This window comes from Anopheles nili, chromosome X (genome assembly GCF_943737925.1).
Source record: "Anopheles nili chromosome X, idAnoNiliSN_F5_01, whole genome shotgun sequence".
Taxonomy (NCBI): Eukaryota; Metazoa; Arthropoda; class Insecta; order Diptera; family Culicidae; genus Anopheles; species Anopheles nili.
Genome location: NC_071293.1, coordinates 10,733,747 through 10,756,693, shown reverse-complemented (window position 1 = coordinate 10,756,693; position 22,947 = coordinate 10,733,747). Strand labels below are relative to the sequence as shown.

General features: G+C 49.3%; 3 protein-coding genes across 3 annotated transcripts; 1 reads left to right on the top strand and 2 right to left on the bottom strand.

Annotated features, from left to right (window-relative positions):
* Positions 1–134: 134 nt before the first annotated feature.
* On the bottom strand, positions 135–7,828 carry LOC128728343 (protein wings apart-like). The gene is made up of 7 exons (XM_053821966.1): positions 7,672–7,828; positions 6,432–7,522; positions 1,564–4,978; positions 1,223–1,478; positions 1,051–1,127; positions 795–985; positions 135–707 (listed from the first exon to the last, which is right to left on the bottom strand). The coding sequence occupies exons 1-7, from the start codon at positions 7,826–7,828 to the stop codon at positions 573–575; spliced, it is 5,322 nt and encodes a 1,773-aa protein (XP_053677941.1). The 3' UTR covers positions 135–572.
* A 4,447-nt stretch (positions 7,829–12,275) lies between these two features.
* LOC128728309 ((Lyso)-N-acylphosphatidylethanolamine lipase-like) lies at positions 12,276–14,317 on the top strand. Its single transcript, XM_053821929.1, has 4 exons — positions 12,276–12,407; positions 12,519–12,586; positions 12,668–13,319; positions 13,388–14,317. Exons 1-4 carry the CDS (start codon positions 12,328–12,330, stop codon positions 13,677–13,679), a joined length of 1,092 nt encoding a protein of 363 aa, XP_053677904.1. The 5' UTR covers positions 12,276–12,327; the 3' UTR covers positions 13,680–14,317.
* A 1,575-nt stretch (positions 14,318–15,892) lies between these two features.
* On the bottom strand, positions 15,893–20,915 carry LOC128728958 (synaptic vesicle glycoprotein 2B). The gene is made up of 7 exons (XM_053822609.1): positions 20,879–20,915; positions 19,731–20,172; positions 19,288–19,645; positions 18,444–18,873; positions 17,869–18,025; positions 16,533–16,660; positions 15,893–15,930 (listed from the first exon to the last, which is right to left on the bottom strand). The coding sequence occupies exons 1-7, from the start codon at positions 20,913–20,915 to the stop codon at positions 15,893–15,895; spliced, it is 1,590 nt and encodes a 529-aa protein (XP_053678584.1).
* Positions 20,916–22,947: the final 2,032 nt, after the last annotated feature.

Below are 22,947 nucleotides of genomic sequence, written 5' to 3'. Positions count from 1 at the left end.
TTACAGTTTTGGCCCCGTACATGACCAAACACGTGTAATATGTTGCCGTTTACTAAATGGATAATGCCAATGTACGAAATAACACTTGTTTATTTGCTGATTTTTGAATGACAGTTGAAACAGTCGACAAATTAAAGAAGAAAAAAACGATAAATTGAAAGGGATCAAATATTGCGACAAGTGCCTCTTAAAAGCCGATTTCGGCGTACAGATTGGAAGCAATATAACCAGAAGGGAACACTTTGAAAAAGGTCTCTCAAGCATTGTTAAAACAAATGATCGTTGAAGTAAAATAGTTGTGTTGGGAAAAATTAGCCGCCTCGACGAGAGACTCAAGAAAGCACTTAAGCAAATGGCGCTTGCAACTTGCGTAAAATGCATTAAATGAAGAAACTATTTTACAACAAGAAGACAATTCGCACCTTTTCCCCCGGGGGTTACGGTTGATCTGGAAAATTGACGCACAGGAGCTTTCCAAACAAACAATGTTATCTAAGGCTCACCACCGTCGCTATAACGGTTCGCGGGACGGAACCCTCTCCATCTGCTGTTCCGTGTCTTCGTCGGATGTTTTACTGGCAGAGCGAGGCAGTCATCGCGTCACTGCTGGCACCACGCGTAACACCCGCCTCACATCCATCCAGCCGGTTCAGGTAGTCGATGGCTTCCTTCGTTTGTCGCTTGTGTGTGGTACTTTCCGCGTCCGCCTGAGGGGGAATAAAAAATAAACGCATATTAATCTTGATGTCCTGCTGTGGTGTAGTTGGGTCTGCTGCTTAAACGCAAAACCGTACGTTGGTCGTGAGATTCAAAAACTCGTAGTATCGGCTAAGCGCCACGACCATGCGCTTGAAGTTGTTGTTCTTCAAGTGCATCCGGGCGATCTGCTCGTATCCCGGTTCGTCCACAACCAGCTGGCAAATCAGCATGCAAACGTGGCTACCCATGTAGGTGTGCTCCATATGATGTTCGGCTTTTTGTATTACTGCAATGGCAATGGAGAGCGGTTAGGGATGCGTTACGGGAACTTCAAAAAACGGTAGCGCCTACATTTCGTTTCTGCGTCCTCGGCGTCAACGGTGCGGGCAGGCGTCTCAAGAATAGCGTTCGTTTTCGCTTCCGCGTGACTAGCGATCGCGAGAAAATGGAGCAAAAAAAGGAAAGGATTAAAACAAATCGTCACCACAAGCCAGCACGTAACGCGGATGAAAGTCCTGCCTACCTAGCCATTTCCTCTTGCTGCTCGAAATACTCCACCAGCGCCTTAATGCCCCCGCGATTGGTTTCCGGATCCATGTAGCGTAGTACCTGTTGCCGGTTCAGTTGGCTAGGACGAGCTAGGTGCAGCAGCAACGTCAACGCGAGCAGGTGTAAATCAAACACGAAACGATGCGGCACGTACTCAGCGATCCGCAACAGCAGATGCATCGTTATATTGATCACGTCCGGTTGCTTCCCAACGAGATGGGCTCCATGTGCTGGAAACGAGAGCCAAAAAGCAAGCACAACGATAAGCACACATGAGAGACAAACCTTCCCGCACCCTTTTAGTGGCCAACTTACCTTCCTCGTCGAACGAGTGCGTTAGGGTGATGAGCATGTGCAGCATCGGTTGCAGCAGTTCACGCAACAACACACCGATGCTCTCTTTGGGCGACGTGTCGTCAGTAGGATAATGCATCAGATCGCTATCCACCTGCCGGTACAGCTTAACGAGTATCTGCACCAACAAACCCGCCCGGTGCTCCAACAGGAAGGACTGATTTTGTGGGTTAAACAGCGTGACGTTGTTAAGGACACGCAGACAGCGTTCGATCTTGCGCAATTTTGCCACAGCCGGTTCAGTCCAGTCACGGGCTCGTGAAGGTACTTGCTCGTAGCACTCGTTGACCGTTTTGATGAGATGCTCGATTCCACCGAGTACCCGCAGTTCGTCCTTAAACCACTCGCCAGCTCGCTGTGATGTGAGCGATAGCAACGATTCCATCGCGAGTGAACCCGCCGTCACACGATCCGTGTCGATGTGTTTCGCTTTACCAGCGCTCTTGATCTCCTCGCACAGCTCCTTTACACGCTGGCGGATCTTCTGCAGCTGTCCTTGCTGCTGAGCCCCATCCAGCTTGTGATCCGTATCGAGCAGGTTCAGCATCAGCTCAAGTGAGTCCCGATCGAGATCCATATTCAGTTTGTCCTGCGAGAACACGTACATGATAGCGGCAGTGCAGAGTCCTAGACTCGCGTCCTCATGTGCGTCGGAAAGCGCCCGGAAGAAGCGCGTCACGACACCGTGCGCTCGTACGTGCATTTTAAACGCCGGCTTCATGCACTTGGTCGCAAGCTGCAGCGCCGAAAGGCATCGGGTCGAGCAGGGATTGTCCGGATGCAGCGCGCTCAGTATGTAGTCAACATCGTCGTCCATCTCCTGGAACTCGCCAATCTCCTGCATCTGGTGGGAGTTCTTTACGTTGCGCACGATCGTGTAGAAGGGTTTTTCGGCTCGATCACACCGCATCCGTGCCGGTCCGTACTCGTCGCTGCCATTTTCATCATCAAAACCATCCTCCCCGTCGTATCCATCCGCGGCTGATCGATGGTGTCCTCGGAGTGGGCCAACTCCACCACCAAAACTACCGAAATGGCTTGCTCCAGAACCACTGCCAGCACCGGAACCGGCGCCAAAAGCGATTCCGCTACTACCGCTAGCGCCGCTCACTACACTCGAGATCATTTTGACGCGTTTCGAGCGTAAAGGAATCCCGCCCACGGAAGGAGCTTCTCCGTCAAAATCACCATCGTAATCAAGCAAATTAACACCCGATCCTCCCGGTCCAAGACCACCGCCGGAACTGGTTCCGGAACCATCAACACCTTCTCCCGTGCCATCATCACGACCATCCGCCAGTCCACTCGACAGACCATCAAGAACCTTACCAGCACCAGCTCCACCCCCGGCGGTACCACTCGCTCCGTTACCCACGATGCCAGCGTCTCCACCTGCACCGACACCACCGGCTCCAACCGGTTGCTCTTCCTGATCCATCATGCCGTTACCGTTGTCGTTGTCCCACTTGTGCTTGTAAACGTGCCGCTTTTTCGTATCCGTCGCCCCATCTGACGTGCCAACCATCGGTCGGCTCTTAAAAATGGTGCCCTTCTTCTGCAGAACCAACCGCATCGGTGGTGGCGGTCCAGCGGATGTCCCCACCGTTGCCTGCCCTGTCGATGCAACCGTTTGTGTTATGCTTTCATCGCCGGGAACGATTAGACCACTGCAGGACGTAACCTGCTGATCCAGCACACTCGCACCACTTCCGTAATCCCCGTTATGCTTCATCCTTCCCTCGGGCGTTGTCTCCTGACTCACGCCAGGTTTACTCTCACCGGAATCTACCGTTTGTTCGCTTCCGGCATAATCCGGCGGCACGACGTTCTTCTTCCGGCGGCTGTACTGGCGCGTAATGTTCGGTTTTTGTCCAATAGCCGGCGGTTCCGGTAGCGTTGGTTCCGGTTTGCTATGTTGCGGAAGAGCTGGCACACCATCATCGGCGGTTTGCTGCCTTATGCTATTCTTCGTGTCTTCCTCCAGCGTTGGGGTCGCTTGTTCCATCTGCAGGACCTTACGGGGTCGCTTTTCACTCACGGTGCTTTCTACCACGTTGTTGTTGTTGTTAGCGGTGGTGTTCGCAGAACGGTTCCGTGCGTTACGACCCACCCTCAAAAGCAGCTGCCGAGTGGAAGGTGATTCCGTTTCCGGTGCTGTTGACTGATCAGCTTTTCCAGCAGTCGGCTGCTGCTCGTCAGAACCCGTGTGCTTCATCTTGTTTCTGGTCACGCGCGTACCGACATTTTTCAAATTCAATTTCAGCACCTCCACACGCTCTCCCCCGGCTTGTTCGTGTTGGGCGGAGGAAACCGGTGCAATAGAAGCGGCCTCGTTCGCATACGACGACGAAGGCGTTGTAGAGGACGCAAACGAGCGGTTCGGTACCGGTTGCTGCGAGTAATCACTCACCAGCCGGCGGTTGTTATCCTGCGTGTTTTCACTCTCCGAGTACACGTCCGATGGTGGAGCCGCCGCCGTCGAGCTGTTCTGGGACAACTCCAGATCACTGCCACAATCGCTCGAACCGCGGCTATGGATGATCTGGCAGTCTTCACCAGGCGCTAGCGTATGCTTCGGGGTGTTGTCCGAAGATGCACTGCCCAGGATTGAGCTCTGGGAATCAAAATCGTCCCCACCGGAGAGTGACGAGAGCGTACGGAACACCTCGTACGTGTCGGTACCGGGTAGCGGAAAGCTGGGCCGGGCCACAGATGGGCACGGTTTGTCCGTTACCGACGTTGTGGACAGCTGATGCTGCTTCTGGTTAGGTGCTAGCTTTGGCACCGTCGATGAAACGGGTGCGGACACACCATGTCCCGGTGATTGCGCGTCTCGTCCTTCCGGGTTTCCCTCCGAAAGGTCCGCCTTGGTGCGCTTCGACGGTAGATGTGAGCGGGCTCGTTCGCGTTCGATGGCGCGCTTTTTAAAATTATACCGCGTGCCCTTGGTGCCCTTCGTGAGGCCACTCGGTGTGGTAGACCGGGCGCTGCTTGTCGTGCTACTTATCAACGGCTTGCCAACGAGCGAGATCTTAATCTTCAGTTCCGTTTTGGGTGGTTGCTGCGTGACGTCAACGGACGGTGCCGGTTCAACCTGCGTGGTGTGTAGCGAGGACTCAGCTACGTCCTGCTGCTGCAGCTGTTCGAGATATTGCCGGTACGGTAGCTTTTGGGCCGTGTCGGAGTGGTCCACGCTGGAGGATTCGCTTCCTGCTAGGAGCAGGCGTGGTGGCAACTGGTCACATTCGAAATCATCTTCGTCCTCTTCCTGTGGCCTTTGATCCGGGACGCATAAGGGCTGACTGTGTACGGCCGTTGGTGGTGTGCTGTTGGTGGACACTTCTTCACTGTCGGTACTAATCAGCATAGACGTGCCCTGGAAATGTACCAACCATGGGTGCAATTAATACCTGTCACTTGAATCTGATCTGGAAAACTAAACTAAGCGATGGCTTTTGCGAAGGGATCTACATCAATTTTACAGTTTGACAACCATTGCAGGTAGCCGTAGACGTACGCTTGAAGCTATTCGGACAAGCAAATGAATGTATTGAGCTTCTTCTGTGTAATGTCACACAGAACAACAAAAAATGTAATGTCATTCGCTGGCATTGAAACTGATATGGCGCCTCATGATAACGTTGATTTGCCGCCATTTTTTTACCGAAACAACCCGCCTCAAAGCAACGGCTGCTAGGATGGTAAGGATGGCAAGGATGTTCGGGAAACATCTGCCCATCGACCACCGGGAAAAGCAGCGCAACGAACATACACACACACGCACACTAAGCCACGAGCAATAGAAAGAAAACATCCACACAGTAGGTCATGTGTGCAGCCACACCGAACCGGACCATGACACACTTTGGCGAAAAATGGCGCGACCGACCGTGAGACGGAGCTGGCAGCAAATTGGGCTCACTCGGAAAACATTTCATCCCTCACCTAGCAGTACCCAGCACACACCCGTTCATCCTTCTATCCAGCATCGGGGAAAAAGCGCGGGCAAACGCAGGCACTATGGGTCCGGATCGGGACGGTAGAAAAAAGAAGGCACAGGAAATACGCGCGCACACACACACAACCCGCAAACAACGGACACTCCCCGGGTGGCGCTAGAAAAAGCCCGATCTTGTCTCACGCACCAAAGAAGCCAGAATGAGCCATCGGAGAGTGTTGACGAATTTTCTTCCAGCACAGCATTACGGAAGGGCGCACGGTACGTACTCACTACCACTGCAATAGCTCAGTGCATGCGACCGATTCATTGGGCGGCACGCACACATGCCCACGGCTAGTGAGCGCTCGTTGGGTCGGAGGGGGGGAGGGTTTGGCCATGTGCAGTTCGATTGTTCCACCAACACATGCACGCACACTGATGATTGCGTTAGTTTTTCAACGCACATGCCCGCACGCTATTCGCTATGTCGCAACACACACATACGGCGAAAGCGCGTGAAGTGGTGTGGGAAGGAAAATTGAAACAATCGAAGAAATGTTGCAAGGGGGCAGGATAACAGGATGTTCCGTAAGCACGTAATCCTTTTTTTGTAAACATTGTCCCAGCTTTCCGATCCATAATAACCTGCTTATTCATGTCGAACGACAAGCAATCTCTATTTTTGATCTCTTATCACACTCATATCACCAAGTGTAAAAGCACAAATGTGCTCTATACTAAACAGCATTTTGAGAAAATCTATCTCCCTCGACCCATTTCAATGTTGTAACATATCTTAATTTTCATTTTGATGTAAAATCTCGATAAATACAGCTTTTCGTGTGGATGTGCAAAGGACGCTGAAAAGAGCAAAAGCTCGAATGCTTACCTTCGAAATACGCAGTAAGATAGGCCGATGTTCGCTGATGGTTGGAGATGGCAGGGGTGTCACGACGGTGGTTGTGCTCGGCTTCATATTTGATCGTCCTTCGCCACCGGATTCAACGCCACTACATCCGGCAGCAACCGGCGAAGACGCCTGACCATGTGTGCTATGGAAAGCGGCCGTCGTAACAAGCGGATCCTGATGCTGATGAAGCAACATCTGCTGCTGTTGCTGGCCGAGCATACCCGCGAACGAGGTATCAACCGGCAGCGCAATTCCGGAGTATTCCGGTGTACTCGCAGGCGGAAGATGATGGTTACCGGCGGCATGCCTCGCCACTGACCGCTCGTCGTCATTACTATCCTCTTCCTCGTTGTAATTGACCACGCGGTTGCGGATGCGGGATGAATTGCGCTTCGGTTGCTCCAGCGCCTCCGTCCCACCCACGGGAGTGTCCTTTTTCGTCTTCTTGGTCCGTTTCTCTTTCTTTTCCTTTTTCGCCGCCTTGTTGGTAGCTTTGCGGCCCGTTGGCACATCCACTCCGGCGAAAGGCACCGAAGGATCCATCACCAGAGTCGCAGCAACCGCGGTGCGCTTCTTTTTCCGGCCCGTCTTCTCTTTGGACGTGCCAAGTGGCAGCTGCGGGTGCAACTGAACGGCGTAGGCCATCCCGTCGTGGGCACCGGCCGGTATTAGACCCACGTTTGCGGATTGCGGTCCGGTGGGTGAGAACTGCGGGGTTGCGGCCCCGGCCGATAGCGGCTGGTAGAAGTTTTGTGCTGCCTGGGGTGGAGTCGTGGTGGTGGCACTTCCACCTCTGTTCCACAGTTCCGCTCCACTCGGTGGCCCTCCGTACACCATCCCCGCACCAATCCCACCCGCGTACGGTGAGTGTTGCTGGCCGGCATGGTCCGCGGAAAGCATTTGCGGTGGCGGTGGTGGTGGCAACGTGTTGCGGCTTTTGAAAAATTTCCTTGGCCGAGCCGGCTCCGAGGCGTTCGAGCCCAACAGATTCACCATGCTCTCTGGTGAATCACCGGAACCGAGCTCCAGCCCGGTTGGGTCCTTCAGATCAACATTATTGTACTCCGCGACTGTGTGTGAGCATTAGAGAAAACCATATGGTTGTGTTAATTCGGCTTGCCGACTACGATAAACAAATTAATCAAATTAACGGCCCCACGACGCTCCATTTACAGGCTGAAAAAGCAAACGAAAACATTTATCGATGTAAAATACCTACCGTAATTTCGGCTACGGATCGATGTAAAGCTCGTAATGCCCCAACGGCCTACCAGACCGGCGGAACGGCGTGGTGCGGGGCAGTTTTCTTTGCGGCGCTCTTTTATGAGCGATTCGAGCGGCACAATCACTCCCTGGGATTTATTCCACTTCGACATGGCGAACACGTGGCTTTGCTGACCTAAGCCGTAACAAACTAGCTGCTTCCTTTGCCCTTAGCCCCTTCACGAACACTTTCACCACTCGGTCCAACGCAGGGCACCCGGTGCTCCCTTACGTAGAATATGCAGCACAACCGCAAGATTACTACGCCTTTGTACCGGCGCCTTCGTGCGTGTTAATTTTTAACAATCCGTTTTTCCAATCTACCCTAACGCTCGGCAATCGCAGGACAGAAAAGTTGCAGTACATTGTGCGCTACTCTCGAGGTTGCACTGCAACACCTTCGAGGAAACTGGCCCGTTATTTCCGGCTTCCACCAGTAAGTTCACCTTTCGCGGTTCACACTCGTCTCGAAAGGATACGTTTCTTCGTTTTCCACTCAACACACCGCGGCTTAGGTTGGTCGCACTCGTTCACCTAAAAGGCAGAAGAATATGAGCAGTATGTGAGAAAATGCAACCGATCGGGACCTGAAAGCGGTGTATGGGAATCTCCGGCTAAGCGAAAGACGTTGGTCCGCGCGAATTAACGATCGCTTTAATTTGTTTTCATTCTTCGCCATCAACTGACACGTTTGAATTTGACATACCGCGATGGTTCAGGCATGTCTGTATTGCAGCATCAGTTAATACGTGCATTTAAACTGATTGAAGACTGGAGCGGGTTGATAGGTTAGGTTGTGGGGACATGTGCCGCATTTTCGCGGACAATTGATTGTAGACTCGAATACCGTTCTGATCGGTGCCGCTGCACTGGGTTGATTTTGCATCGCTTTTGAGTGTTCGTTGCTAGCCATTGCTCTCGTTTCTCGATCACTTTTCACCGCTTCGCAACGAATTAAACAAACGTTCCTTCACTGCGTAAGAGTTACTTCTTTTTTTGATTGCCCAAAGAATGCCGGGAATGCAGCATCATAATACACCACAGTAGATGACTTAGAGGCACGCATAACCACACACCAGCATATACGCGCAAGAGACAGTCTGCGGGTGATGGTACGAACCGAAATTATCGCACTGCCGTCTGTCAAAAATAACGCACAAGTGATACCGTTGGATTTCCCGAAACAATTCTCAAAAATCTCAATTGCAATGCACGATGGAACTAATTTTGGCACGAGTACGTGGCCCATCGGTCAGCCCCGTTGGGCTCGTTTGTTGTATGCTAAATGTCGCCTAATATTCGATCTCTGCCGCCATCTTTTTTGGTCTTCCCACGTTACTCGCCTCGTCGTCTGCTAACGAAAAAATATGTTGACCATCTGTGTGAGATGATGTGCGGGGGTCAGCCCGAGAGGTGAGCTGGTTTTGAGGTTTCATTACAACAACACTGCACTCACACGCATCTCGCCCGCGCTCGCACACACTCTCGTTCATTAGTTAGACGTGAGAAATAATGCTAATGATGCTGCAACGGGAAGAGCTCCAGACAATCAACAAAAGAAAAGCGGTACGGCACTTTGTTGAATGCATATTGCATTTCCGCCGAACAGTGCTTATTTTTCTTGCAAGCGTGATTACAACCGGTGCCTCCAGATTAGGCTTCTTGCGCGGACATGCATACGATCATGGGTCATAAACGTACCAAAGCGTCTGTTGGCCGCGTCTGCAGATGTCTCGATCCCCCCAGGGAAGTGGAATCGCGCGGTCAGAAAATGATTGCAGCGAATTCAACTGGCAGGGGAATAATAAAAACACCTCCCGCTGCGCAAGCTGGAGCGAGCGTGCGAGAGAGAGAGAGAGAGAGAGAGAGGGGGGGGGAGAGGGAAGGAAAAGTGGTATGTCGGAAAGCGAGAGAATGAGAAAGGGAAACGTCTAGCGGATGAGCGTTTCAGCAGGTCCACCACAGAGTCTGTGGTATAAAGGACAGCCTCAGCAACGCGAAGTCTACGCATACACACGCACCTTGCTAGCATGGCTACGACAATGTATTCACCTACACAGCCCTCGACGGGCACAGGACGTCGTCGGGAAAGAAATACAACAGTTGAACACACGAACGCACACACGCACATTACCACGCAAGAACCAAAAATGGACGAACCGGATGACGAAAAATTACCGAGAGAGGAAAATTAATGAATCCTTCTTCGCAATCGAACCGCAAATTCTAGCTCGCTCGCATAATCCATATCACAATGGTGCGTGAAAAAAAGAAACAATAAGCGAGGCTACAAATGTTCGTAGCCAAAGTAAGGAGAATGTGACGCGACCCAAAGTCGCCTGCTAAAACTGAGAGAAAATATAAACAACGTAGCGAGAATTGGCCTTCGGTTGCAAATTTTCAATCAAATAGGGCTTTTAATGCCAGCATCACTGAAAACACTGTTGCTATAACCGATCCAAATGAAACCAAAACTGCGAAGCTTTTTCGTGATTGAGAGAACCAACATAGAGGCAGAATCGTATTCTAAATTTACCTTTTATAACCAAATAAAACTGGAATGTGAAGCCGACGCCAAGGAAGCAGTGCCGTCACTCGGGAATAGCTCGCTCCACTGCTGCTGCTGTTAATACTGGATGCAATTCTTGACCAGAGAAGAAAAAAATCACAATGGCTGCCTCTCGCACTTTTTTACGGGCACTATTTGGTTGGATCTTAACGATTCCGTTCGCGACGGTTTTTGCGCGTGTAGAACAAAAACATTGACCGACGAAGAGTAATATCGTTTTCAGCGCTCTACCCCCACACACTGGCGAGCAATTTTAATGTGTACGCGATAGCGGGCTTCCCCTACTACACACGTTCACGGCAAGCACTGCGATTTGCTCGACGGAATCGAATGAACTCGCTAGCGATGGATGTATGACGTCGTGAACGGTGCGTTCGCCGAAACATCGTCGCTCTCCGGAGGCTCATGTGCGTGAATTGGAAAGAGAAAGTGTACGCGTTGGGAGAGCTAGAGTGAGAGAAAAAGGGTGATTTTTGGGTTTGAGATTTGCGGAATATTTACTGTTTTGATGTTACCCTTATTTGCTGTAGCTGTAGTTTTAGTCGTTAAAAGGATGGAAAATGCAAACCTTTGTGTTTAATTTTTCCAACAATCAATTTAGAAGCAGTTTTGTGTGAACTGTTGGATCAACGAGGAAAAGGAAGAGAAAAGTGAAATTACACACACACCGTCGTAGGATACACGCAATGGATTACTGCATTGATAGCACTTACACATGTTCGCCTAATGTCAGAGCTGACGATTGGGTTTGATGAATGAATGAACCTTTTTGCAAATACAATCACCAGAAGTGCTTGGTGTCCTTTTCTTCCAGCTATCTACGTTGAGTCGATGTCAACAACTTTCTATCCATAAAAATCCTATTTGAATTGCATAGGTAGAATTGCATATCTAGAAATTGATTTTTAGCATCTCGAATGCGTATTAATCTGCATTAGTAACGTTTTTTGAGAAACAGTTGAAAATGAGAGTAGATTTATAGTTGTATTGAACAATATTTTGGTTAGAAAATTAGATTAAGAACCGCAACAAATTGGATGTAAGCGAGAGTTTGCTGTACTAATAATTTGTTACATTTAACGCTTTAAATATCGAAATATACACTAAACTTGCTTTGTATCCCAACTAACCTCTTAAAGAAAAATCTACTATTTTGGAGTTTTCAAATGTAACTTTTAATAAAAATTTAAGTAATGAGTCAACTCGAAGATATTTTGTTTGCCGTCATGATAAGCATGCAGCAATTTTGTTATTTGCAATTTTTCAAGGCACACTGTGACGTTGTTATTTTTGACAGTTTTCAAAACAGGGCTGCTGTAGAGTTCATCTTAATGTGAGTTCATCCAGTTTGTTTTGGGTTGCTGCCTTTGCCGGTGTGTTTGCTAATGTTACATATTTTCCATAAACAGTTGTACATTTTACGGATTTCTCATCATTATACAGAAAACGAAATAAGTGATATATTGTGTAAGTGAATCCTTTAAAGATTTCTAATTTACTTCTAATCGTAAGTTTAATATTTCATCATCTACTGAATCAAGTAGCAAGTACCAATAAAAAAAAGTACCATACAGTCATCTTCCAAAATTTCTCCGTACGTGCAAATAAATCCATCTGTATATGTTTAAAGCATTTTTTCCCATAAACTATATGAACACGTGATTATTTCATGCTACACGTGATAAGCATAAAATATCTTAAATCATAACTTTGGGTTAACCTTTATTTTTATCTTTTCCGTTTATATTTCATGAACACAATCCTTTCAGATTGGATCGATTGATGCAATACTTTGCCAAACAAAACATTAAATTATCCGTACTAGAAGCACTGTAGCGTTATAAAGCATTAGAAAAACAAACTGTCACTGATTTTTGAAGCTGCCAAGCAGGCTAAGTCGAGCGCCTACTGTATTGCGTCGTACGTATCGGTCGCAGGCTAGATTTTAGCGTACAGATCAGCATCATGAAGAGCCGAGTTTCATAACATTTGGAAACGTCGTGAGAAGCGGGTGTGCGGTGATCAAACCAAAAGTGATTGGCAATGGCAGCAGAAGCAACAACGACGACATTGGACAATCAGACAAATAGCGGCGATTCTTCTCGTTGCTCCAAAGACAGAAGGTATGTGCTATTATTTTTAAATTTCTTTACGTTGCATTGGAAGCATGGTGTTCGGTTTGTGATATTTTGTACATCTCTGCGGTCCTAAATTCGGTTGTTTGCTACTTTCAGCTGGTCACACTGGTGGACGGGCACATCTTTCGACATGCTACGTACCCTGGAACGGCGTATTCTTTCCTGTAAGTATACGCTTGGTGCTGATTATCTCTGGTGAACGTAATTCGATGACTCATGCAACCTGCTCGTATCAAACATTCTAGATCTGAAAACGCCATATCGCGGAAGCTTCGTTGACGTTGGACATTGCGTTGGAGAGGCGGACAAAATATGGACCCTTTCACTGAACACGGAATCTCCCAACGTTCCGCTGGTGCTCGTGCATGGACTCGGCGCGGGCGTGGCTTTATGGGTACTCAATCTTGACGCACTTGCAAAGGACCGGCCGGTGTACGCAATAGATGTGCTTGGGTTTGGTCGAAGCTCTAGACCACGGTTCTCATCAGATCCGGCCGTGGTCGAGAAGCAGTTGGTCAAATCGATCGACGAATGGCGCCGCGAAATGAACCTCAAGGAGATAATCTTGCTGGGACACTCGATGGGTGGATATATTGCGGCGAGTTATGCCCTCTCGTACCCGGACCGGTTGCGTCATCTCATCCTGGCTGACCCGTGGGGTTTACCCGAGAAACCGAAGGACTTCGAGAGCACGGTAAAGATTCGCTTCTGGCTCAAGCCCGTGTTCGCCATCTCAAAAATGCTAAATCCGCTGTGGCCGATACGAATGGCGGGACCGTACGGGCCGTCGCTGGTTAACCGATTCCGGCAGGACATTGTGCAAAAGTTCACCCCCATGATTGCGGACGGGACGGACATTTCGAACTACATCCATCAGTGCAACTCGCAGAATCCAACGTAAGTATAACGCTACCTTATCGAAAGTAAGCATACAATCTCACGAGGATCCTTCTAAACTGTTCCAGCGGGGAAGGTGCCTTCCACTCCATGATGCACGATTTTGCGTGGGCGAAAAACCCAATGCTTAGCCGGATCGGTGAGATCAAGAGCACCGTCCCGGTGACCGTGCTGTATGGGTCGAAATCCTGGCTCCTTCTTACCAGTCCAGCCGACACAATCAAGCAACTCAACGATCACTCGTTCGTGAGCGTGAAAATCATCGAAGGTTCCGGTCACCACATCTACGCAGATGATGCGGAAGCCTTCAACGAGATGGTCAACGAAGCCTGTGACACTGTAGATGGCAAGCAGCAGTAGAAATGCAATGCTCTACTACTTCTGCTGCTCGTCTAGGAGCTGTCTCATCTTACCTTCTCGCACAATCAAACCAGCTCGCGATGCACCTCATGTGGTATAATGGGCTATCTCAAATAGCCAACGTGGTGACGATGGTGGTGAGAAGCAACCAAAATCGATTCGTCACTGTACGATGACGAATCCCACCTCCCCATAACCCAACCATGCGGCAAAGAGCCACCAGATTGCCGAGTCACGATGATCTGCGATTTTTTTTGTTTCGCGACGTCAGTGAGCTGATGGGGGATAGTGTGGAAACTCCAACCCTCATGGGGATGTAACTCTCCGGTCTACACATCAGTGAGATTACACGCTATCTTGGATGTGCCAGGGTTTGCTTGGAGATACCGACAAGATAACATTACAGTATGCCTTCGTGTACCACAATCGCGTAGGCGTATCAATCGTTTTCAGCAGTTGGATTCCGATTGGATGGTTTCTCGTGGTGTAAAACATACAGGAGTCGTTTTAAATACTTGATTTGTTTTATGTAAATGTTTAGATAGTTGAAAACCGTTGGCAAACCGATGGCAAGCCGTGATGACGGTAAAAAAAATGAAAGCAAATTAAAACAAAAATGTGACTCGTTAATAACGCTTCGGGGGTTTGTTTGTGGCGATGACAATCGGTCGAATCCCATCACATTTAGGAAACCTGATATTAAAAATTGGAAATATATCAAAAGAACGCATGTTGTAAAAAGCTCTATGCTTGCTATTTGAACTAATATCATTTTTGTTTCCAGCGATGGATTTAATACACGCTTTTGCAGTAGAGCAGCTTACAAAGGGGACAAATAAGTTATCACGAACATTTGATAACGGCTAACATTGCTGGCAATAATCAAAAAACGATAAGAGCAGTTAGCAGACTCCTGAAGGCATTACCTACGATCCAGCTCGATAATGATGTTTTCCCTCCATCACGCTAAATGTTGACTGCAACTGTAATTATTACCCTTTCTTATCGACAATTCAAATCGATTCCATCCAGCAGCAAAAATATGAGTGCTTTTCACGGGCAATTGCGCGAGTCGCCGGCCAAGCAACACATGCTTGCTAGTAAAATTCGAAACATGACCAAACCGGAACGTTACTAATAGTGCATTAAGCTAATTAATACGACCATCGCCATGTGAACGCGGCTTCTAGGCGGCTGGATCGACGGGAGTGTTGACCGCATTCCGATCCTTTCCAATCCACCAGCGGCGTACCAAACCGTGGGGACTTTTATCTCCATGGCTTACAGCGCGACAGACTCGCGACAGAAGCCCAGACAAACCGGAATGTTTTATGCTCCGTCGTAGACAGCATCCATCATAATCAACCTGCACGCCGCCGCGTGGATGAGAAAGGGTGCAATTAGGCTTGTGTGCGTGACACACCACTATAAGCCTCATATGCTGTCAGGGTGGATCGTCGTATCGTATTGCTTTTAAATGCTTAATCGCGACGGCGTTTGGCTTGCATGAGAATGAAAGCCGTCAATAGAAGTTGATGCAGTTGCAGCAAACGGCTTTTTACATCCGCCAATGGAATGTCAAATGACAGTCTGAAAACACAAAAAATAGCGACAAACGAGCAGGAAAAACGATGGGTTTATTACACTGGCACATTTATTAGATCCTGCCACACACAAGCGCACAGATTTGGGGGGCTTTTCTTGCCATCCTCACACCCTCCATCCCCCCCCCCCCCCCCCTCGGGGGCTCGATTGCTACTTTGTTGAGCTTAAATGCTACATTGCACGGGGCTTTCCACGAACCCGTACAGTACGGGCCCGATTGATGGCTAATTTTCTCGACGATCGGCACAGAAACGAACCCACCGGACCGGTTCGCGTGGTGGCAGTAAACCTGCAAACCGGGTGCATGCTGGTTGCAGTAGAGCTTTGTTTGTTTTTCCCCATTTCCCCCTCCCCTCCCCCCTTCTCCTCCCCCTCAAGGGGTGCCCGGTGCGTGTTTTCCCGCCGAGAGTCGCGCCGATTTCTCGTTACGGACCGGGCAAGTACACCGGGATGTCCTTAAATAGCTAATTTATGTATACTCATGTGTGTGTGCGGGTGCATTTTCATATTTAGTGTTCTCATTAACGGCTCCGGGAGGAGGGGGGCTCTGGAAAATGGGCTGCATCCACCGTACGGCAGCGGTTCAGCATTTTTGGAATAGTTTTCTGTCACGTTTCCGTTAAGGTTGCTCCAATTAGAGCGCAAACTGTAGTGATGTGGTGTGGCGTCGATTAGAGGGTGTATTTTTTTTTGTTTTATTAGTACGGCAGGTTGCGGGTTGATGGGGCGAGGGTTATGACCATCCAGTTTTCCGGGCATGGTGCGAGCAACAGAAAAAAAAGAGAAAGAGAGACACGAAACATTGATAATGAAAAAAAAAAAACTGTACAGTAGGAATAAATACGAGACGAAAGAAAAAGCAAAGAAAAAAAACCAGCGTATCGCAAAGACGCCTTCGGGTGCAGCCACCTGAAGGTTATTAGTATGAGCCTCGTAACCGACTCCGGCCACCTTCGAGCGGTCAGTTTTCGTACCCGGCAAGCCGCGGGAAACCGCGGAAAAAGGGTGAGAGTTGATTTGAAATTGTAACGGCACCTAACCCGCTGGCTATCGGCTCCAGTGGCCACATCCGCGGGTTTTGCTCGCATTTTTTTTCGGGGCCATAACTGGTACCGGTGCGTGACGAGGCCACGATCGCTCCTTCCCCGGGTGGAATGACGCTAAAAGATTGGCCAAACAAATCCCCCGAAAAAACGACCCCAAAAGAGGACGAACGCGAGACGGACATATGGTGCAAAGGATATTTACCTAAGAGCGAGCCACCGAACAGGATGAAGATCAGATTGCAGTTGTAGGTGAGCAGATAGGCGATAATGTTGCTGCCGGCCATCGCACCAAACCGGCCCGTCATCAGTATGAGACACATCGCCATCGCCCTAGTTGGATCGTGCCGGAAGTCGTGGATATCGGGCGGCAGGTGGAGGAGGCGTGTTGACGCGTTGACCGTTGTTGGTTGATGAATTAAAGATGGCGCGCAAGGTGGATTCGATCGTGGTGTATAAACCGGGAAGAGAGATAAAGAAGCGAGCAGCTATTGAGATGGGGTTGGTGAAACATTTCGGTGTGTATCTTTGGTGCGGGTGATGAACATAATGGCAAGGGAGGTTGAGTGAAATTTAACCCTATACTCGACTGATTTTTACAACCGATGGGTAAAGGAAGTCTGCTGGTTGTTGTTGAGACTAGATCTTGTTTTTATCTCTTAATTTGAATATCCAAAATACGTTCGACTTTAAGTTTGAGCTTTCCCGTCGAATATTTCAAAGTAAGGTGTGAATTGTCGAGTCTTCCTAGACTTACTAGAGCGTTATAGATCTACTTCATGCAGCAGAAATGTACACCTTTATTCCCTATGATGATAAGCCTGCAATGCCCAAAAGCTAGCAAGTAAAATTAGGTGACGGTGCTGTTCGACAACATCCGAGATTTTCAATTATTTCAATTACCTTGTCAAACGCCACACAATACAATTTTCACGGGAAGCGTTTTTTTTTCAAACGTGCAATAAAATTAGATCCCACAGCAACGTAAAATTGCTGCTCACTGCTGAAAGTGGTCGAATTTTCGCATCAAACACACGCCCGCTTGGCAGACTTTCGATTCAAGACGATGCGTGCGATTGTGGGAAGCATCGGAAAATTCACATAAGGCACCATTCCCTTCCTGCCTCCCCTTTTACCCGGGGGATGTGAGGGAAAATCCAAACTGGCACAAAAAAGAAACCCAACGGAACCGATGATTAATATTACAATTTTGGCTCCTCTGCTGCCTCTTTTCCACGCGCTCTTCCTGGGGAGGGGATGATGTTTGTCGCGAAATGTGGCCCCCTTTCGGCACACACACGCACACATGCGCACACACACACACGCGCGTATTAGCTAAGGGCGTGATGTGATGTGTAGCGGCCGAGAGTCAAGAGGTAGGCTTAATCGGAAGCAGCACGACCCAATCGACACCTCGTCCGTGCCTCGCGCAAAAGGGAGAGAAAATGGTACAACACCAGGCAACAACGGCAGCAGCAACACAAACGGAATGGAGAGAAAAAGAAAGAAAGAAAAAAAAAAGACGGAAGGGAAAAACTTACCGGTAATTAGTCGGAAATAGGTCGACCGATATTGCACTTAGGACGCCACCGAGGCAGCCAGATGAGACGAAGGCGGCAATCAGTACCAGCGTTAGATAGAAATCGGAAGTCCACAGCACGGCGAGCCCGCAGAGGCCGCACACCACGAACCAACCGTCTGCGTGAGTGGGGAAAACGGAGAAAAGCGTATCCAAACGTGAGCACATGAAGAAGTGGACGAGAGAAAGAGAGGGGCGGGTGAGGGTAGGGGGGGGGGGTGCAGGAAAAATGGAAAATGAATCGTGCACCGGTCGGCGCAGGTTCGGCTTTGGGAAAAAAAAAACCGGAGCACTCGTATGTGCCGGATTCCATCTGTGTGTATAATTAAAGCGCGTTCAAAGCAACCCCTAAAGAAGGGTGAGGCTTTTTGGTGGGGAAGAGGGGGGAGGGGGTGAGTGAGGGTGGATAAGGGTGAGTAGGATAGAAGAGCCACACACACACACACACACACACGCAAATAATTGTTCGATTTTGATGGCTCACAGAGAGGTTGAGACAACCCTCAACCGCCCATTCTACTTCAGGTGGTCACTTACTCAGCAACGCCTTCTTGCCGACACGGTTGATGATGAAACCGTTGAGGATGTAGCACGCCAGAAAGACGACACCCATGGCGGTGGTGATCATGAAGACATTCGCATCGACCGGCATCGGGCAGGTGTTGGCGTGATCCCGACCGGTTGTCTTGTTCGCGTGCATCAGCGCGATCACCTCGCAGAGGGGTAGCTCCTCGTGCTGGACGTACGTGTTGAGGATGTCCGGTACCCAGAGAAACAGGCCGGATGAGGTGGCGAACAGGCCGAACATCAGCACGGAAGCCTTGAGCGTGTGGAGCAGTAAGGGTGCCCGGAACAGTGGTACCGTTTGCTGCCAGAGGTACCGTAGGCCTAGGTTAGAGCGGCGTTGCATCTCGTCGGCGTACGCGCTATCTATCGCGTCCAGGGTGATCGCTTTGACGGGGAACGTCTGCTAGACGTCACGGTGACGCGAGGGAGCAAAGGAAGCGTTGGCGAATTAGTGGCATGAAATGTGCGATTCGCTGGTATAGGAGTAGTACCGGCAACGGGGAAACAATGGTGCTCATTAGTTGTAACCCTTGTGAAAAGGGGAAATGGTACCAGAGCAGGGGGACGAAGGTGTGTTTGGCAGGTGTTTAGATGAAGGACCCCCCTCACCCTGCTTGGTCGCTTTCCCATTTTCCCATGTCCAATTACCGGCAGCTCATCATTGGGGTTTTTCACCCCACCTTGGGCTCTTCTCTCGCGGGAAACTGGGCCCCTCACAGCAACTTCGCGGCCCAGTTCCCACCCCTGCGTACCACCCCTGCATTCATCCACCCACCCACCAACCCACCCGACGGATCAATACCGGCTAACTTACGTGCTCGGGTTTGCCCCGGTTGAGGTGATAGATTTTGGCCAAAATTTGCACCACTTTCTCCTGCTGACCGCTGGTGAGCAGAAACTTTCCACTCTCGGGCAGGTACAGCAGCCCGGCGATGATGAGAATCAGATCGAGCGAGCAGAGAAGAAGATAGACGCGCCACATCGAGTACCGCATGCCGAACAGGTACAGCTCGAGCTCGGTATCGAGTGGTATCACTACCCATGCAAGAACCGGCAGGAAGATCAACCCAATCGCCATAAACATGGCTGCCCATGAAATGACCTTGGCCCGGGATGACTCTCCGTGGAACTCCGCCAGGTACGCGTACGATGTTGCCGCATTGCCCGAAACACTGTTAAAGGACGAGATCGAGTAGGTGTTAGCAGTAGTTGCCTCTGAAGCCGAGCTGATGTTTCTTGCTGAGGTAGCACACTTACAATACACCTACGATGAAGCGAGCAGGGATTAGTACCCACACATGCGGTGAGAAGGTGGACAACACCGATGTGATGAGAGCACCAACCGATGCGAGCAGTAGTACTCGTCGACGACCCCAGGTGTCGGAGAGGAACCCCCAGACGTACGAACTTGACACAACACCTAAGAACCCGGCCCCATTCAGCAGTCCCTTGTCACTGAAGCTCAGCCCAAGATCACATTCCGCCGCCGAGATGATGAAGCCAACGTTCACGGTTTCGTTGACAACGCTCATCAGGCAGCAGCCGGTGACAAGCAGTAGTACTGTGTGGAACCAACCCTGTCCGGCTACGCCCAGTGCTTCGGTGTAGGTGTGCGATGCCACCGTAGGTCCACCATTTGTGGACACTTGCGATGGGTCAATCACGATTTCGGGTGCCTTCTGCTTCTCCGTTGCAGTAGCTGGAAAGAGGGAAGACATATTTACAGCTATGAGTGCGATCTTGCAAACATGGGGCTATTGTCTTCCGGCACAGGTCAATGTTCTGATGGTTTCGGAGAAGATCCGGATTGATTGGTGTTATAGGACGTTGTGCGGGTGTTCTGTTTGATGTTGATAGACGGCCCGGGTGGCTCGTGAGCTGCCCACCTGATAAGCTGATCAAATTGTACCAAAATGTTTGTGTGAATCAAAAGAACCTCGTTGATCTTTGATTACGCTTATCATTTACATTTAGAACCGGTAGTTCGCTACTGCAGGTGGTTAATTGTTCATCCAAGTATCACAATCACGATATAACATGCGTTGGAATTTAAATCACGCACCAATCGGGATAGCTACTCAAAAAGCTTAATGTACCAGATGGTAGAAAACAGGAATGCTCTTTTTACCAAGTAGCAACAACTAAAGATAAGACCGGAGCCAGAGCGCTATCTACAGCCGCCGTGTGGTAAATAATTCCTTTACAGATTCAAGCATTGCTTTAGCAAACTACACACCACGTGCATTTCAAGATTTCACCCGCTCGAGAGGCCGATCGCTGGTAATTCCAATAATCCGCCATCCTTGAAGTCAATAAATCCCTACACTATAGTGATGTGTACTTAGTACATGCTTTAGATTCTACCCGCTCGCGATTCACACTTTTGCAGACAATTTTAACCCTACCGTTCGCTTCATTTCGCCCCTCATCCGGTTGTTGCATCGTGCCGGCGGTAAGAAAAAAATTATGCACACTTTCCCGTCAGTTCGTCACTGCTGGCAGGATGTCTCGGATACACTTTTGCGGTGTTGGTAGCTCACCGGACGTGGCAGGGTCTCGGTAGGTCCCGGACGGTGCTGTTCGTGTCAACGTCCCGTGCCAAACTGGCTCGCGGCACCCCGGAAAGTTACAGTATAAAGGATGACATTCGCGTTCTAAGAGTTCCCCGTGGGGTATTCCTGACCCTGCGCTCCGACAACCTCGCGATGTTCCCGCCTTTCTACCGTCCGTTAAGAGCCGCTGACAAGTGGGAACGCGCACGATTCTGCCCTACAACGGTGGGAGGTAACAGTAGGTGCCGCACCGAGTGAAGGTGAAGTGTGCAATTTGGAAGCACGGATCGTTAAATTGCAAGATCTTCAAGGTGACCACATAAGCTGCTGCTCCTGCTTGCACACAAATTCGTTAAATTCGTGCGAAATGTTTCGATTCTTTCCCAGCGAGCGTTGCCGTTTTGCGGCACACAGTGTAATTAGGCGTACAGATCGTGTGACGGTGCGAGCAACAGGGTTCTAGCGTCTCCGATCTGACAGAGTGTAGAAGAGTGAAAGCGATGGCCCCTATTGTAGCGACGCAAATGCTTGCATGACGTTATCAAGCGATCCATCATCAGCGACCGGATTAATAGGGCAACGATCGAGTCTTCGACCGAGCGGAAAACGCGGAAACCATCGCAAACCGGGCGTATCCGGCGATGGTTCGCGTCCTCTAACACAGTGCCTGATGGCTGACCAACCGATAGAGGCGACAGAGGTAGCATTCTACAGCGTTATACGCTCCAATCAATCGGTCAGCGAGCATGTAGGGCAACTCCTGCTAATGGGCTGAACGTTATCGAAAAAGCGGTTGTTGCACGACAAATCATGCGCCACACTTCGTTAACTCTCATTTTACTAACGATGCCGATCGATGTTGGGGAAGAGTGGGTGCACGTTGGAGCTGTAAATTCTGAGGCAAGTGTTCGATTGACGAATCACTTACCTCCTAAGGTAGCACGAGAAAAAGAGCATTTGAAAGCACAACAGAAGGGCTGAACGGCAACCGCTTCTAGTTCTGGCGTCTCATGTGGTACAATCTGTTCTATTTTTGTACAACTCACTGCTGGTGGTTGCTTTCTTTTGCTTAACCTTGTCGTATAGCAAGTCGCCACTTCGAATAGACGTACGCATGCGCGCCCAGGGTAACAGGCAACAGCAGCAGGCAGAGTAGAGTAGGAAATGCTGCTGGATTGGCAACAGTTGAGCACAAAACGTGGAACAACTATAAAACAACCACACGGTAGCAGCAGTACTTGCGCAGCGGCGTTATAGCGTTATCTATAAATGGGCAATAAATCAAAAAGTCTGCATCCAATCCGGAACATATATCCCCACATAACGAGCTCGTTTCGTGTTGATATCTGATGATTTCATCCAGTTTGCCATTCTCCGTTGATTCAAATCGCTGTTTGTTATATTTTCTTTTAAGACAAGCCGCAACGCATGTCTTGCAAGTAAAGGTTGTTTGGTATAAAATAGGGTAGATAAAAATATTATTACATAGAAACTTTTTTCTAATATCACTTCAATATAACTTCTAATCTCTGCTGGCTAATATTCGAGCACTTGATCGTCTTATTTCCATTTACTTTTAAACGATCATAGTTTGCTGATTTCTGCATGCTACATGACAAGCCTCCAACCTCCTTAATCCGAGTGGCCAAGTCAAGTAAGTCAAGTTTGAGCTAACACCAAGCCTAGAGTGTTGACATTCACAGCGCACTTTACATCATAATAGGGATTAGCATTATGTGATACGCTGCATCAAAAGATAAGCGTTGCAATCAGTCTAGGTATTTATTTTTGTCCAACAACTTGCCGAGAACAATCCTAAGAAAAGAAAGAGTCAACTCTGATACGTGATAATACCTGCAGACTAGTGACATTACTCCGGATCCATCAATAAAGAAAAGATCTTACGCTAAGGTGTCAAATGA

Coding starts and splice junctions, on each gene's coding strand:
- LOC128728958 (XM_053822609.1), bottom strand. CDS start 20,915: ATGCAACAACCGGATGAGGGGCGAAATGAAGCGAACG. Junction 20,173..20,878: donor GGGGCGAAATGAAGCGAACG/GTAGGGTTAAAA, acceptor CCCTCTTTCCAG/CTACTGCAACGGAGAAGCAG. Junction 18,874..19,287: donor ACCGGGGCAAACCCGAGCAC/GTAAGTTAGCCG, acceptor GACGTCTAGCAG/ACGTTCCCCGTCAAAGCGAT.
- LOC128728343 (XM_053821966.1), bottom strand. CDS start 7,828: ATGTCGAAGTGGAATAAATCCCAGGGAGTGATTGTGCCGCTCGAATCG. Junction 1,479..1,563: donor GCACTCGTTCGACGAGGAAG/GTAAGTTGGCCA, acceptor TCTCGTTTCCAG/CACATGGAGCCCATCTCGTT. Junction 708..794: donor TTTTGAATCTCACGACCAAC/GTACGGTTTTGC, acceptor ATTCCCCCTCAG/GCGGACGCGGAAAGTACCAC.
- LOC128728309 (XM_053821929.1), top strand. CDS start 12,328: ATGGCAGCAGAAGCAACAACGACGACATTGGACAATCAGACAAATAGC. Junction 12,408..12,518: donor CGTTGCTCCAAAGACAGAAG/GTATGTGCTATT, acceptor TGCTACTTTCAG/CTGGTCACACTGGTGGACGG. Junction 12,587..12,667: donor GGAACGGCGTATTCTTTCCT/GTAAGTATACGC, acceptor CAAACATTCTAG/ATCTGAAAACGCCATATCGC.